We start from the raw sequence: 13,994 nt of genomic DNA, 5'->3' as shown, positions 1-13,994 counted from the left end.
TTACTGAACTGGATAAAAGTTAAAGACAATCATTCGACGATAGGTTTAACAAAATAATTTTACAAGAAAACAGACAAGTAGAGCAGGTTAGACACAACCTAAACCATACCTATGGTACCTGGATACAAATGCTGCTTAAAAAGTCAGTTACCTAATAAGCATTTTATGGTAAACTATTCACCGCAGCTTTAACCAACTCCAGAAAAGCCAGGGTATCTAACCCATAATTTATCCCAAATCATCATTCAAGGCCATATCACAATTAGATGAAACACAGAAAAAGATGATTTCTGGAATCATGGATCTTAGATTGGAGAATAGAGGAAGTTTCACCCCTGTACGTGATTAACTAGCATTTATATACAGCCTGGAAGTTAGAGGTATCCCAAGGTGCTCTGATGTAATTATACATACATAACACCAAGCCAAGAGTAATACTGAGCCAAAAAGGAATACTGTACTTTGAAAAAGTACCAATGCTGCAACAAATCAAAAGGAGTGGATAATACACAATGGGACACAACAATCACTAAAGGCCTGGGAAAAGTTAGATATAGAAACAGACAAGAAGGGGGCTTGAAGGTCTTTGAAAATAGGTTCATTTTTATGAACTTAGACATCCTCAAGTATTTAAGCCAAGTACGATTTTTTTGGTTGCACTGAATCAGAATATTGTTGAAAACAAGTTCTCAAACTATTTTGACTCCAATCATCAATGCGATTTGCAAGAATACCAGAGAAAGAAAAACAAGTTGTCTCTATACAGTACAAGTGTGTACAGACTGGTTAGGAAATGGACTGATTAGCAGGATGTACCAGTTAGGTAGCTAGGTGTTTAACTGACACATTGTGTAAATTGAAAACAGACCGGTTAACTGATCAGTCAAGAGTGCTGAAAAATGAACCATTAAAACGTCCAACAAAACTGACAGACAAAAACAGAATGTACATAAAAACAATACTGGTTCCTATGGATTAACATATGCACCTTCCAGTACATGTACGCTCAAACGACAACCATAAGACTGGTCATCAGCATAACTCTTAGCATATTCAGTATTAAGCAAATATTGTGCAGTATGCTTTGCCAGCACTGGCTGGTAGGCAATGATGAACACCTTGCTTATCACCAACAGTTGAGAGAGATATACCATGGTTCGCCAGTCTTTGTGACAGCCAAAAGGCTACTCTCCATAGCTAACCGGCCTGTTTGTAGATCATACAAAACAAACAGCTTTAAAGAAAATCTCCTTTTTCAGCAACATTCTTTTAAAAAATAAGTTTCAACATAAGAGCACAATAGCAAAACTGCATATAGCAAAACCCCTCACACCAATGTAGTGATACCCAAAATATGGAGTTTTAAATTATTTTTAATCATTTTTGGTTTGGAGCTGTGAGCTGAAAAGGAGAGAGCAGCTTCAAACAGAGCAGCTGCTTGTATTAAAAACAAAAAAAGTTCAAACTATTTGTGAGGTTAGAGCTGGAAGTGAATTGCAGGTTGGTTTTTCATCAAAAGAAGTTTATAGATTCTTCAACATCAGTGGGGAAGCAGATGACTGGCCATTAACAAAGTTGGTCCAGACATGTCAGGAAGGCCTTAGGCTCAAGCAGACAGCAGATGTTGAATGGTAACTAGGACATTGTGGGGAGACACTTAGAGACCAGAGCTTGAACTTTGTTTTGGACTGTTTTCTGAAAGAGTCTGGCTGTTAATATTATAGCACAAAGATTTGAAAGCTCCCTGTCTAATCTGCCAATATCAGCAATCGCAAGTTCAAAGAATGGAAACTAAATAGCATTGACCTCCTTTGAATGAAAAGAAAAAAATAAACCTGAAAGACTCAGATGAACAGCATGGAAACAGACCCTTCGGTTCAATATCCCTATCCAATCTAGTCCCAACTACCAGTACCTGGTCCACATCCCTCCAAACCCTTCCTATTCATATACCCATCCAGATGCCTCTTAAATGTTGCAATTGTAGCAGCCTCCACCACTTCCTCTGGTAGCTCATTCCATACACTTACCACCCTCTGCATGAAAAGGTTGCCCCTTAGGTCTCTTATTTCTTTCCTCTCACCCTAAACCTATGCTCTCTAGGTCTGGACTCCCCCACCTCAGGGAAAAGACTGTCTATTTATCCTATCTGTGCCCCTCAATTTTGTAAACCTCTATAAGGTCACCCCCTCAGCCTCCGACACTCCAGGGAAATCAGCCCTAGCCTATTCAACTTCTCCCTATAGCTCAAATCCTCCAACTCTGTCAACATCCTTGTAAATCTTTTCTGAACTCTGTCAAGTTTCACATCTTTCCAATAGAAAGGAGACCAGAATTGTACGCAGTATTCCAACAGTGGCCTAACCAATGTCCTGCACAGCCGCAACATGACCTCCCAACTCCTGTACTCAATACTCTGACCAATAAATGAAAGCATACCAAACGCCTTCTTCACTATACTATCTACCTGTGACTCCACCTTCAAGGAGCTATGAACCTGCACTCCAAGGTCTCTTTGTTCAGCAGCACTCAGAAAACCAACATAGAAACCATCTGTTCCTAAGGAATACACTGTGAAAACCACTTAAACACAATCTGGCCAGTGTTGTTATTTCCTTTTAGTTATCCTCAAACCACATTTGTCTGTTTTTTTTTTCATGTGAATGGGGCTGAAAACAAAGGTTATTGGGCTTGAAGAGACATCAAATTAGATTACCTAGTTTGATCTGCTAAACATGATGTGGAGGTGCCAGTGCTGAACTGGGGTGAACAAAAGTTAAAAAAACCAGGTTATAGTGCAACAAGTTTATTTGGAAGTACCAAATTTCTGAGCACTGCTTACCTGTGTTGTGTGATTTTTAAACTTTGCTCTGTTGAAGTTACTGTATTGTTAGATTGCTAAATCTGTTTAAGCAGTGTATAAAATTGATTAATCAGTCTCGGATTGGTTAAAGTCTTTCTTTAGGTATAATTCATAATAATGAGGGTCTTTAATGTTACTATGTTAGAACAGTTTAACATTAAAAGTTGTGCCATACTAAATTTGAAGACAAAACAGTGTAAATCACAAAGCCCTGTAAAAGGCAGAACATGAACAATGTGGTTTCGCAATGAAAACATCATTTTCTTTTTAAAAAGAAAAATTTATTGAATAGTTTAACATTTTATATTTTACTTTTTCTTCTCAACATCCTGTTCCGCAGCTTCTTTTGCTCTCTTAGCACGGATTCCAAACAAACGGGCATTGGCACGGGCCATACGGAGAGTTGCAAAAGCTTTGAAATTCTTCTCATCCTCCGAGATCACCCGGGCCTTCTCTTTTTTGTATATCTGAACGGGAAAATTGTAACCATAAGCATAAGCTTATAAAAACTTGCATCAATGTGCTCAGAAGCATATAGGTAGAATTAGATCTCTTATATTTAAGGGCAATAGAACTTTGATATGCCAAGCAATCAGATCAAAATCAGATTGCTGCTGCAAAATTAATTAAACAAAACAAAGTTCACCATAAATGTTGTCTGCTGCAGTCTCCTTAGAAACCATTTCTAAACTTGATGGCTCTCTGAACTCGTCAAAGGAAACCAAAACAAAGTTTGTCTGCTTCAGAAAAAATAGGCTCAGGTCCAGGTGAAAGGTCATCCCACATTCAAGTACTTTCACAATTACTATAAGTGGCCATACAATTAGTATCTTAATCTGATAGATTTGAATGTATATATGCAAAGATTTATTTATTAGGTGTTTTATCCATCATATACAGTCAACATGGATTATATAAATTAACAAAAGGTGCCTCTTACATCTTGAGAATGGTTCAAAGCACTTTACAGTCAAAATACTGCAGAAATATAGTATCTTTGAGTGCACAGGTGAGGTGTTTAATTTATTTTGCATTTCTATTGTAATGCAAGCACCTCACGTGCAGCTGTTGCTGGAGTACAGCCACAGTGTTAATGTGGGGAAATACAGCAAACAGCTCACCACAAATGAGAAATTGCCTTTTAAGAAAAGTGCTGGACTGGTGACAAATTTAGGCAGAACATGAAGAATTTCCTTACTCTTTTACATCCACCCGAGGGATACAATATATTGAGCCCATCACCTGGTAACTCTGAGCATTATGACAGTTAATTAATTTTAAACAAATTGTCAATTAATATTTAGAAAGTTACTTACATTTTTGATTGGCATGACTGGTCCAGTTAACTGAGTTGCCAGTTTAATTTCTTCTGCCTGTGAGGATGAAATCATTGTCAATAGTGTAGAATTAAACAAACCCAAAGAATTTAAATTAAATGACACTGCCACAGTCATCAGATGGAGAAGGTTCAACAAAAATCATCAAAGATGTGCAGAGATTTCCGAATAAAGTTTCATCATACAACTGTGGTGACAGGCCATCACTACAACCACTGAAATTAATAACTCAGTCCTGATGCAGACAAGAGTTGAGACACGAGTTTTTTTTTGTAATCTGAACCAATTCACAGCGCCATAGTTTAATCAAATTACTTTCTACTATTGTAATATTCCAATTTCCTTCAGAAAAAGGAACCCATTAAGTAATATCCATCTCACAGTTAGTGAGTTTCTATTCCAAATCACCCAACAGTGCTGGATGTTGTGACTGTTTTACCATGAGTGCTCATTCTGGCCCAAAACTTCACTCTGCCTCCATCTGATCAGGCGGATGCTATCTGCCAACATTATACAAAAGCAAGGTTTTGACTTTGGGATACGCACATCCAACCTTCCACTAGAGCAAATGTATTAAGGTTCCTTAAATACTGAACTAAAATTTTATTCTAAAATACCATTCATATGTGCAAAAAATTTAAAAGCAAAATATTTTCTGAAAAAGCAAACATGCTTTCAGTTTCACATTAACGTGCATATAGGATTCACTTGTGGAGCAGAAAGCTTCAAAAAGCAGAAAGGTACATTTCTGATCCTCAGCATATGCTGCGATGATTGGTCACATGGGCTCATACTAGAAATATGCAAAGGATCTGATTTAGCAACGAGGCTCCTGAACAACTGAAATTCCTGCATTGCAGCTTACCAAAGAACACAAATATATAGAGTGCTGCAGCCAAGATGGATCAATGTCCTCAACAGATAAAGCAACGGTCAAGAACTTTTTAATTTAAAAAAGCTATTCCCTCTATCACAGTTGAAATTTATTGTTCATTAGCCTATCCAGGTTTATATGGAAGTAGATTTACCCAATTATCTTATTTCAGACTTGCATGGTGGAACAATTTTCATTTTTAGATATTAAGAGCCAATAGTACTCCACCATTAGTACTTGAATTATTTTTGGAAATATCGTTTTCAATTTGATTTCAGAATGTTATGCAAACATTTTATGGTTACTTACAGAAGAATCGCCCTTCTTAGGAACTGAAGCTTTCCTTGGGAAGATTATCAGTTTAGAGCGATATTCCTTCAGACGTTGAACATTACACTGAATAGATTCAGCTGACTTGTTCCGGCGTCTATGATCAACAGCAATGCCAATAGTACGTGCAACTCTCCTGTTAATGCCTGCTGCCTGTTACATTGGCACAAAAAATAGAATGCATTTATTTAAATGAGGGGAAGGAAAGAAAACGCAGAAAAAAAGGTTTAACAAGCAACAACCATTGCCATCAGATGGAAAAGGTTCAAAAAGATAATCATCACTGATTGTAATGAACAATTAAAAAGCAATCTTCAATTCAATTTCTAAATGCTTTCTTAGTCAATAAACATGCATTATCACCCCTCAAGTCAATATTCTGTATCACGCCCAAAATCTTAGGTCCTTTTCAATACGCAACTCTATAAATTTCCTTTATTGATAAGTAAATTAAGGAATTCTGGCTGAAGCCTTTTAAACAGTGTATATAAAACTGTTCCCATATCTTTAATTAATTTTGATTAGGTAATTATGATAAAAATGATACCACTGTTTCAAATGTACTCAAACTTTTGCTTTGTATCAGTGCCCTAATCTCAGTGGATGACTTAATGTTTCATTCATTTCATGACATTCCTATAAAATTTAGATGAACGGCATTTATACACCATACAGTTATTTATACCTTTGTTTTTCCTCTCTGTACTGTTTAGCATGTCTGATCGCCTGTCCTCTAATGGGTCTACTCCCTCAGTCTAGCTTTTAGTTATATTCATTATTAGCCAGAGCCTCTCAGACAATGGCTTCTTGTCCTGACGAATCTATCCCAACAGTCACCGCATCAGAGGTCAGATCAGTTTTCCTTCGAGTGAATTCAAGGAAAGCGATGGGACCAGACAGAATACTGGGCCGTGCATTCAGCATGCGCAGATGAACTGCAGAGGTCTTCTCGGACATCTTCAACCTCTCTCTGCAGCAGGCCACTGTCCCTGCCTGTTTCAAGAGGGCCAACATCATCCCTGTGCCTACGAAGGCTCACACAACATGTCTTAATGACTACCGTACAAAGGCCCTAACTTTGGTGGTCATGAAGTGCTTTGAAAGGCTGTTAATGGCATCAATCAACTCCAGCCTCCTCACTACTCTTGGCCCACTCCAATTTGCCAATCGAATCAACAGATCCACATCAGATGCCATATCATTTGCTCTTCACTCCTCCCGAGAACGTCTTGACACCAAGAACAGCTACATAAGAATCCCAGTCATTGATTACAGTTCAGCCTTCAACACTATTATCTCCTGGAGACTGATTACTACAATTAGTGATCTCGGACTAAGTCCCACTCTCTGCAACTGGATCCTCAGTTTCCTGACCCACAGGCCACAATCAATGAAGACTGGGGGACAATATTTCATCCTCACTAACACTCAACACTGGAACCCTACAGGGGTGCATACTCAGCCCTCTACTGTATTTACTGTATACCCATGACTGAGTTGCCAAACACCAGTCTAATGCCATTTAGAAGTTCGCTGATGACACCACCAGTCGGTTAAATCTCAGCTGGCGAAAAAACAGACTACAGACAGGGGATGTGGAAGACTTGGAAAAATGGTGCACTGAGACCAACCTAGCTCTCAATGCTGGCAAAACCAAGGAACTCATTATTGACTTTCGGGGGAATGTTACTCATGCCTCCTACCATTAACAGCACGAGTGGAGAGTGTCAAGCTCCTGGGAGTGGTCATCCACAACAAGCTTTCATGAACTCTTCACGTAGATGCACTGGTTACAAAGGCCCAACAACGCATCTTCTTCCTCAGGTAGCTGAGGAAATGTGACAAGACGGCAAAAACCGTGCCAACTTTTATTGGTGCGCCATTGAGAGCATTCTGTCTGGATGTATCACTATCTGGTATGGTAACCATACCATTCAAGATCAGAGACAGTTACAAAGAGTGGTGAACTTGGCCCGGACAATCACAAAGGCCAACCTCCCATCTGTAGAAGCCACCTGCCAGGCCCGCTGTCAAGGAAAGGCTGCCAGCATTCTCAAAGATTCATTCCATCCAGGCAAAGTTTTTCTACAACCTCTACCATCAAGGAAAAGGTACAGAAGCCTGAATAAAGCCGGTTTCAAAACAGTTTCTACCCTACTGTTGTTAGAATACTGAATGGACTCAAAATGTTTAACATTCGCCTGTACCTGTATTTTTGTTTTTCCCGCTGTGTACCTATTATTTACTTATCTATACTACTTAACTGTGTGATCTGCCTGTATTGCTCGCAAGACAAAGCTTTTCACTGTGCTTCGGTACACGTGACAATGAATAAATTCAATTCAATCCAATCCAATCCATAGTCATCACGGAACCCCGCTAAACAAGTTACAATGGGAAATCAAACTTATTCAGTGGTTGTATTTTATATTCAATTGACTTTGAAAAAAAAGTTACATTTACGTATTGAATATTACCTTTAGCTCCTCCAGGCTGAAGCCTCGTCCAGCCCGTACTTTAGTGTGATACCGGACTGTGGGACACCTAACAATTGGTCGAAGGGGGCCAGCAACTGGACGTGGAGCAATGCGGCGTGCTTTTGCCTGCCGTGCCTTACGCCTGCCAACCAACAACAGTAGAGAAGTTGAGGATCAGAAACTTCTTGTCATCTTCCTACATGGACATTTTAACAAAGAACTTAGAACAGACCACAGTCATCAGCAATAAAGGGTTCAATGGTAATCATCAAGGAAGTACAGAGATTCCGGAGAAATATCATCATCTGACTGTGAAATGGTTAATAAAAGAATACAGTGGTAGTTCTGCCTTTCCAAATTTAGCTAATGTACAGACCTGAAGTTACTTTTCAGGAGTCCACCCAACTAGATTCCTCAGTGGAAATAAAGCAGAGTTTTAAATTCTCAGGATTGAATTGCATACCTGCGGATTTTTCTGGCTGGCTGATTAAACCATGTCCGTACTCTTTTCTGCCAGTTCTTATGGAAATGGGGGTTCAAAATCATTCCATTTCGACTTGGGGCCATGACTGCTTATTGAAGGGCTGAAACCCTGTAATTGTAAGTAAACATCATTAAATGCAGCAAATAATATGCCACACATACCTTACTGTAGAAGTTCATGATCAGAAAAACTAAAAGAAAACTGACCAAGTAGATTCCAATTTAAAATACACAACCTGATATTAACCACTTTGAATACTACTTAACAATACTCAAAGAACATTTGGATCATTGCCTCTGGACCATATATCAGTCCATTAGCAACAGTCGCACCTCCAAATGTTTGTGGGTTAAAGGTCTACTCCAGGATTTTATCACAACAAACAAAAGCTGATGTTTCAGTGCAGTGCTGAGGGAGCAGTATTCTGTTGGGAAACACCATATTTAAGATGGATGTTAAAGATTTTAGACCACTTTTTTTGAATCAAGGCATGGGGGTTAATCCCAAAAACATTCCATGATCATAATACTGCTTATGACAGCATGCTGTGTACAAACAGGCTGCCGTAGAGACGGCACTGCAATGACTACCAAAAGCGCTCTGGGATACCTGGAGGGTGAGGATGAAGTGTGACACGGATGCAGAAATGCTTCAGTGCCATTTGGACAAGTTCAGCAAGTGTGAAAATGCATGAGTGCACACATGCACAAATTCGAAGTAGCCACGATTGTTGAGGTGCCCATGCTGGACTGGGGTGGACTTATTGGGACCTGGTGTTGTGTGATATTTAACTTTGTCCACAATTAACTTTGTCCACAAACTCAAAAGGGAAACAAACCGTAGCCGAGACTAATGAAAAACTCGCATACTAACTCAGCCTTTTAATAAACAGTAATTTACAACTCCTCCGAAACACTGAGCCTCTGCAGTCGACCACACACGGCCCATTCAAGTGCAAACCGCCACATGGGGGAATCAGGTAGTTTAGGAACTGTCACTGGAGGGCCGTGGAACCGCGCCGGTACACACACACCAGGAACTACCAGCGGGATTTAGGCCCCAATCCTCCAGGCAAAGTAAACAGCGGTTAGCCAGCCTACGCAAAATCTGCCCTCAGAAATGCTCACGGACATTAACAGTCCGTTCTTCGTCATACAGCTGAGTGTCAGTCCATCATTCGTTTGCTTAATGAAAGTAGCGGATGGATTGTGATTTTTATTCACACTCTAACACGACACCTACCTTCTGGAAGAAGATGGCCGATGGAAAAGAGCGAGCTACCCCAGAGGATGCCGGGATATGTATAGGCACCCAGTGATTAACCAATCAGAGCAGAGGACACTGGCTCTACTGCCGCCCCGCACAAAGATGGTGGATGCACCGTCAGGGCCATGTAGTGTATATTTATTGTACTGTACACGTGGAAACCAATTCTTAAAGTTTCAGATGCAATTTGTAAAAAGGTGATGGCAAACAATGACCTTGTAAAATGAACTGAACCTAAAGCTTAGCTGGGTTGGCATCCTTAAAGAGAGTGATTTTTTTCAAATCGATGGACTCCTTGTCTGAACTTGCATGTTCTGTTTTATTTCAAATTTAAAGCACTCATGGTATTTTTGTTTCAAATTTCTAGTCGCAATCTGGAAATGCCTCTCATGGACAGAAGCAGGAAGTTTTTTTACAAAATCACTATGCAGTGAAGTAAACGGCTGGGGAACAAGATTTGAAGAATGCAATCAAATTAGAACAGAGAAGCAGTATAGGCTTTTCGGACCTCGATGTTGTACCAACCTTTTATCTGACTCCTAAGATCAAACTAACCTACATACTCTTCATTTTGCTATCATCCATGTGCCTATCCAAAAGTTGCTTCAATGTCCCTTTACTACCACTGCTGGCAGTGCATTCCACGCACCCACCATTCTCTGTGTAAAGAACCTGCCTCTGACATCTCCCCTAAACCTTCCTCCAATCATCTTAAAATTATGCCCACTTGTGATAGCCATTTCCACTATGGGAAAAAGTCTCTAGCTATCCATTCTATCCATGCTTCTCATTATCTTGTACATCTCTATCAAGTTACCACTTATTCTTCTTCGCTCCAAGGAGAAAAGACCTTGCTCCCTCAAACTTTCTTAATAAGACATGCCCTCCAGTCCAGGCAGCACTCTGATAAATCTCCTTTGCATCCTCTTCCTATAATGAGGCAAATAGAACTGAACACAATATTCCAAGTGTGGTCCAACCAGGGCTTTATAGAACTGCAGCATAACCTCACAGCTCTTGAACTCAATCCCCTTACTAATGAAAGCCAACCTCCCCCATAGACAATAGATAATAGGTGCAGGAGTAGGCCATTCTGCCCTTCGAGCCTGCACACCATTCAATATGATCATGGCTGATCATCCTTAATCAGTATCCTGTTCCTGCCTTATCTCCATAGCCCTTGATTCCACAATTCTTGAGAGCTCTATCCAACTCTTCCTTAAATGAATCCAGAGACTGGGCCTCCACTGCCCTCTGAGGCAGAGCATTCCACACAGCCACCACACTCTGGGTGAAGAAGTGAAAAAGCCCATAGACTTTCTTAACAAATCTATCAACTTGGGTGGCAACTTTGAGGGATCAATGGACATGGACCCACAATTCTTCTGTTTCTCCACTGCCAAGAATCCTGCCTTTTATCCTTAAATCAAATCCTGCGTTCAAATTCGACCTTCCAAAATGAATCACTTCAAACTTTTCCAGGTTGAACTCCCATCTGCGACTTCTCAGCCCAGTTTTGTATCCTGTCAATGTTTTGTTGCAACCTACAACAGCCCACCACACTATTCACAACTCCACCAAACTTCGTGTCATTGGCAAACTTACTAACCACCCTTCCACTTCCTAATCCAAGTCACAAAGATCAGAGGTCCCAGAACAGATCCCTGTGGAACAGCACTGGTCACCGAGCTCCAGGCTGAATACTTTCCATCTACTACCACCCTCTGTCTTCTATGGGCCAGCCAATTCTGTAGGAGAAAGTGAGGACTGCAGGTGCTGGAGATCAGAGTTGAGAGTGTGGTGCATGAAAAGCACAGCCGGTCAGGCAGCAGATTTCCCTGTATCCTTTGCCTCCTTACTTTCTGAATGAGCATACCATGGGAAACCTTATCAAATGCCTTGCTAAAATCCATGTACACCACGTCTACCTTCATCAATGTGTTTTGTCACATCAAATAATTCAATAAAGCTTGTGAGGCATGACCGATGTCTAATCAAACTATGGTTTTTTCAAGTAATCATAAATCCTCTCACAATCCTCTCCAACATAAGACTGACTGGTCTATAATTTTCAGGGTTATCTCTATTCCCTTTCTTGATCAAGGGAATAATATTTGCTACCCTCCAATCATCTGGTACTACTCCATTGGACAATGAGAACCCAAAGATCATCACCAAAGGCACAGCAATCTCTTCCCTCATATCCCGTAAAACATAGGGTAAATCCTGTCTGGCCCAGGATTTACCCTATCCTCATATTTTCCAAAATTTCCAGCATATCCTCCTTCTTAACATCAACCTATTTGAGCATATCAGCCTGTTGCATGCTGTCCTCACAAATAACAAGGTCCCTGCCACTAATGAATACTGAAACAAAGTATTCATTGAGGATCTCCCCACCTCCTCCGACTCCAGGCACAAGTTCCCTCCACTATCCCTGATCGGCCCTACCCTCTGACCATCCTCTTGTTCCTCCCATGTGTAGCACGCCTTGGAGTTTTTCTTCGTCATACCCATCAAAGCTTTTTCATGCCTTTTTCTAGGGCGGCACGGTGGCACAGTGGTTAGCACTGCTGCCTCACAGCGCCCGGGTTCAATTCCCGCCTCAGGCAACTGACTGTGTGGAGTTTGCACATTCTCCCCGTGTCTGCATGGGTTTCCTCTGGGTGCTCCAGTTTCCTCCCACAGTCTAAAGATGTGCAGGCCAGGTGAATTGGCCATGTTAAATTGTCTGTAGTGTTAGGTAAGGGGTAAATGGAGGGGTATGGGTGGATTGCACTTCTGAGGGTCGGTGTGGACTTGTTGGGCCGAAGGGCCTATTTTCACACTGTAAAGTAATCTAATCTAATCAAGACCATTCTTCAGTTCCTGGCTACCTTGTAACTCTCTGGAGCCCTGTTTGATGCTTTCTTCCTTAACCTTAAGTAAGCTTCCTTCTTCCTTTTGACTAGATGTTCCACATCTCTTGTTATCCAAGGTTCCTTCACCCTACCATCTCTTCTTTGCCTCAGTGGGACATAACTGTCCAGCGCTCACAGCATGTACTCCCTAAACAACCTCCACAGTTCTGTCATGCATTTCTCTGAGAACATCTGTTCCCAATTTATGCTCCACAGTTCCTGCCTAATGGCATCATAATCCCCGCTCCCCGAATTAAATACATTCTCACACCATCCCCTGCTATCCCTCTCCATGACTATAGTAAAGGTTAGAATTGTGATCACTGTCATTGAAATGCTCTCCCACCAAGACATCTGACACATGACCCTGATTCATTGCCAAGCACCAAATCCAATATGGCCTCCCCTCTAGTCAGCCTATCTATACAGTGAGGAGAAAGTGAGAACTGCAGATGCTGGAGATCAGAGCTGAAAATGTGTTGCTGGAAAAGCGCAGCAGGTCAGGCAGCATCCTTTCCTTTCCTGAAGAAGGGCTTATGCCCGAAACGTCGATTCTCCTATCTATACAGTGAGTCAAGAATCCTTCCTGGACATGCCTGACAAAATCTGCTCCATCTAAACCATTTGCACTAAGGAGGTTCCAATCAATATTAGGGCAGTTGAAGTCACTCATGTCAACAACCCTGTTAGATCAGCACCTTTCCAGTCTCCCAAACTGCTTCTCTATGTCTGTGTTGCTATTGGAGGGTCTATAGAAAACTTCAAATAAAGTGACTGCTCTTTTCCTGTTTCTGACTTCCACCCATACTGACTCAGTAAACAAACCCTTCTCAATGACCTCCCATTCTGATTTAGCCTCTTTTACCTCCCTTCCTATTCCTTTTGAAACATTTAAACCCGGGAACATCCAACAACCATTCCTGGCCCTGTGATATCAAGTCTTGATAATGGTACAACATCGTCACTCCAAGTACTGATCCATGCTCGAAGTTCATCAGCCTTATTCTTGACACGTCTTGTGTTAAAATAGGCACACTTCAACCCATCACGCTGTCTGCAACTTTGCCCTATCAACTTTCTAACCTTCTTCACAAACTCTCCGTATACTATATTTACCTGTTGACCCCATCCAGAGATTTGTTGCTCCAGTTACCATCCTCCCGAAAAGCTCTAGCAAGCCTCCCGCCTACAGCTCCTCCAGCTCGGGTGCAAGCCATCCTCCTTGTACAGGTCTCACCTTCCCCAGTGGGTACCCCAATGATTCACATATCTGAAGCCCTCTCTCCTACACCAACCTGACAGCCATGTGTTCTTAGTCTCACTATTCCTTGGCACTGGTAGCCATTCTGAGATTACTACTCTGCTCATGCTGTCTTCTAGCTTCTAACCTAACTCCCTATATTCACTTTTCAGGTCCTCAACCATTTTCCTAGCTATATCATTGGTACTGATGTAGCATGACC

General features: G+C 41.1%; 1 protein-coding gene and 2 non-coding genes across 3 annotated transcripts; all 3 read right to left on the bottom strand.

Moving 5' to 3' along the window:
* Positions 1 to 3,122: 3,122 nt before the first annotated feature.
* rpl13 (ribosomal protein L13) lies at positions 3,123 to 9,694 on the bottom strand. The gene is made up of 6 exons (XM_043706785.1): positions 9,608 to 9,694; positions 8,345 to 8,473; positions 7,882 to 8,023; positions 5,384 to 5,557; positions 4,180 to 4,236; positions 3,123 to 3,330 (listed from the first exon to the last, which is right to left on the bottom strand). Exons 2-6 carry the CDS (start codon positions 8,446 to 8,448, stop codon positions 3,172 to 3,174), a joined length of 636 nt encoding a protein of 211 aa, XP_043562720.1. The 5' UTR covers positions 8,449 to 8,473; positions 9,608 to 9,694; the 3' UTR covers positions 3,123 to 3,171.
* Positions 4,298 to 4,382, bottom strand: LOC122558755. The gene has a single exon (XR_006314243.1). It is a non-coding gene; the product is annotated as a small nucleolar RNA MBII-202 (small nucleolar RNA).
* On the bottom strand, positions 8,106 to 8,185 carry LOC122558754. Its single transcript, XR_006314242.1, has one exon. It is a non-coding gene; the product is annotated as a small nucleolar RNA MBII-202 (small nucleolar RNA).
* Positions 9,695 to 13,994: the final 4,300 nt, after the last annotated feature.

The sequence above is a fragment of the Chiloscyllium plagiosum genome, chromosome 17 (genome assembly GCF_004010195.1).
Source record: "Chiloscyllium plagiosum isolate BGI_BamShark_2017 chromosome 17, ASM401019v2, whole genome shotgun sequence".
Taxonomy (NCBI): domain Eukaryota; kingdom Metazoa; phylum Chordata; class Chondrichthyes; order Orectolobiformes; family Hemiscylliidae; genus Chiloscyllium; species Chiloscyllium plagiosum.
Note: the sequence above shows the minus strand (reverse complement) of the source record. Positions and strands in the feature narration are given on the sequence as shown.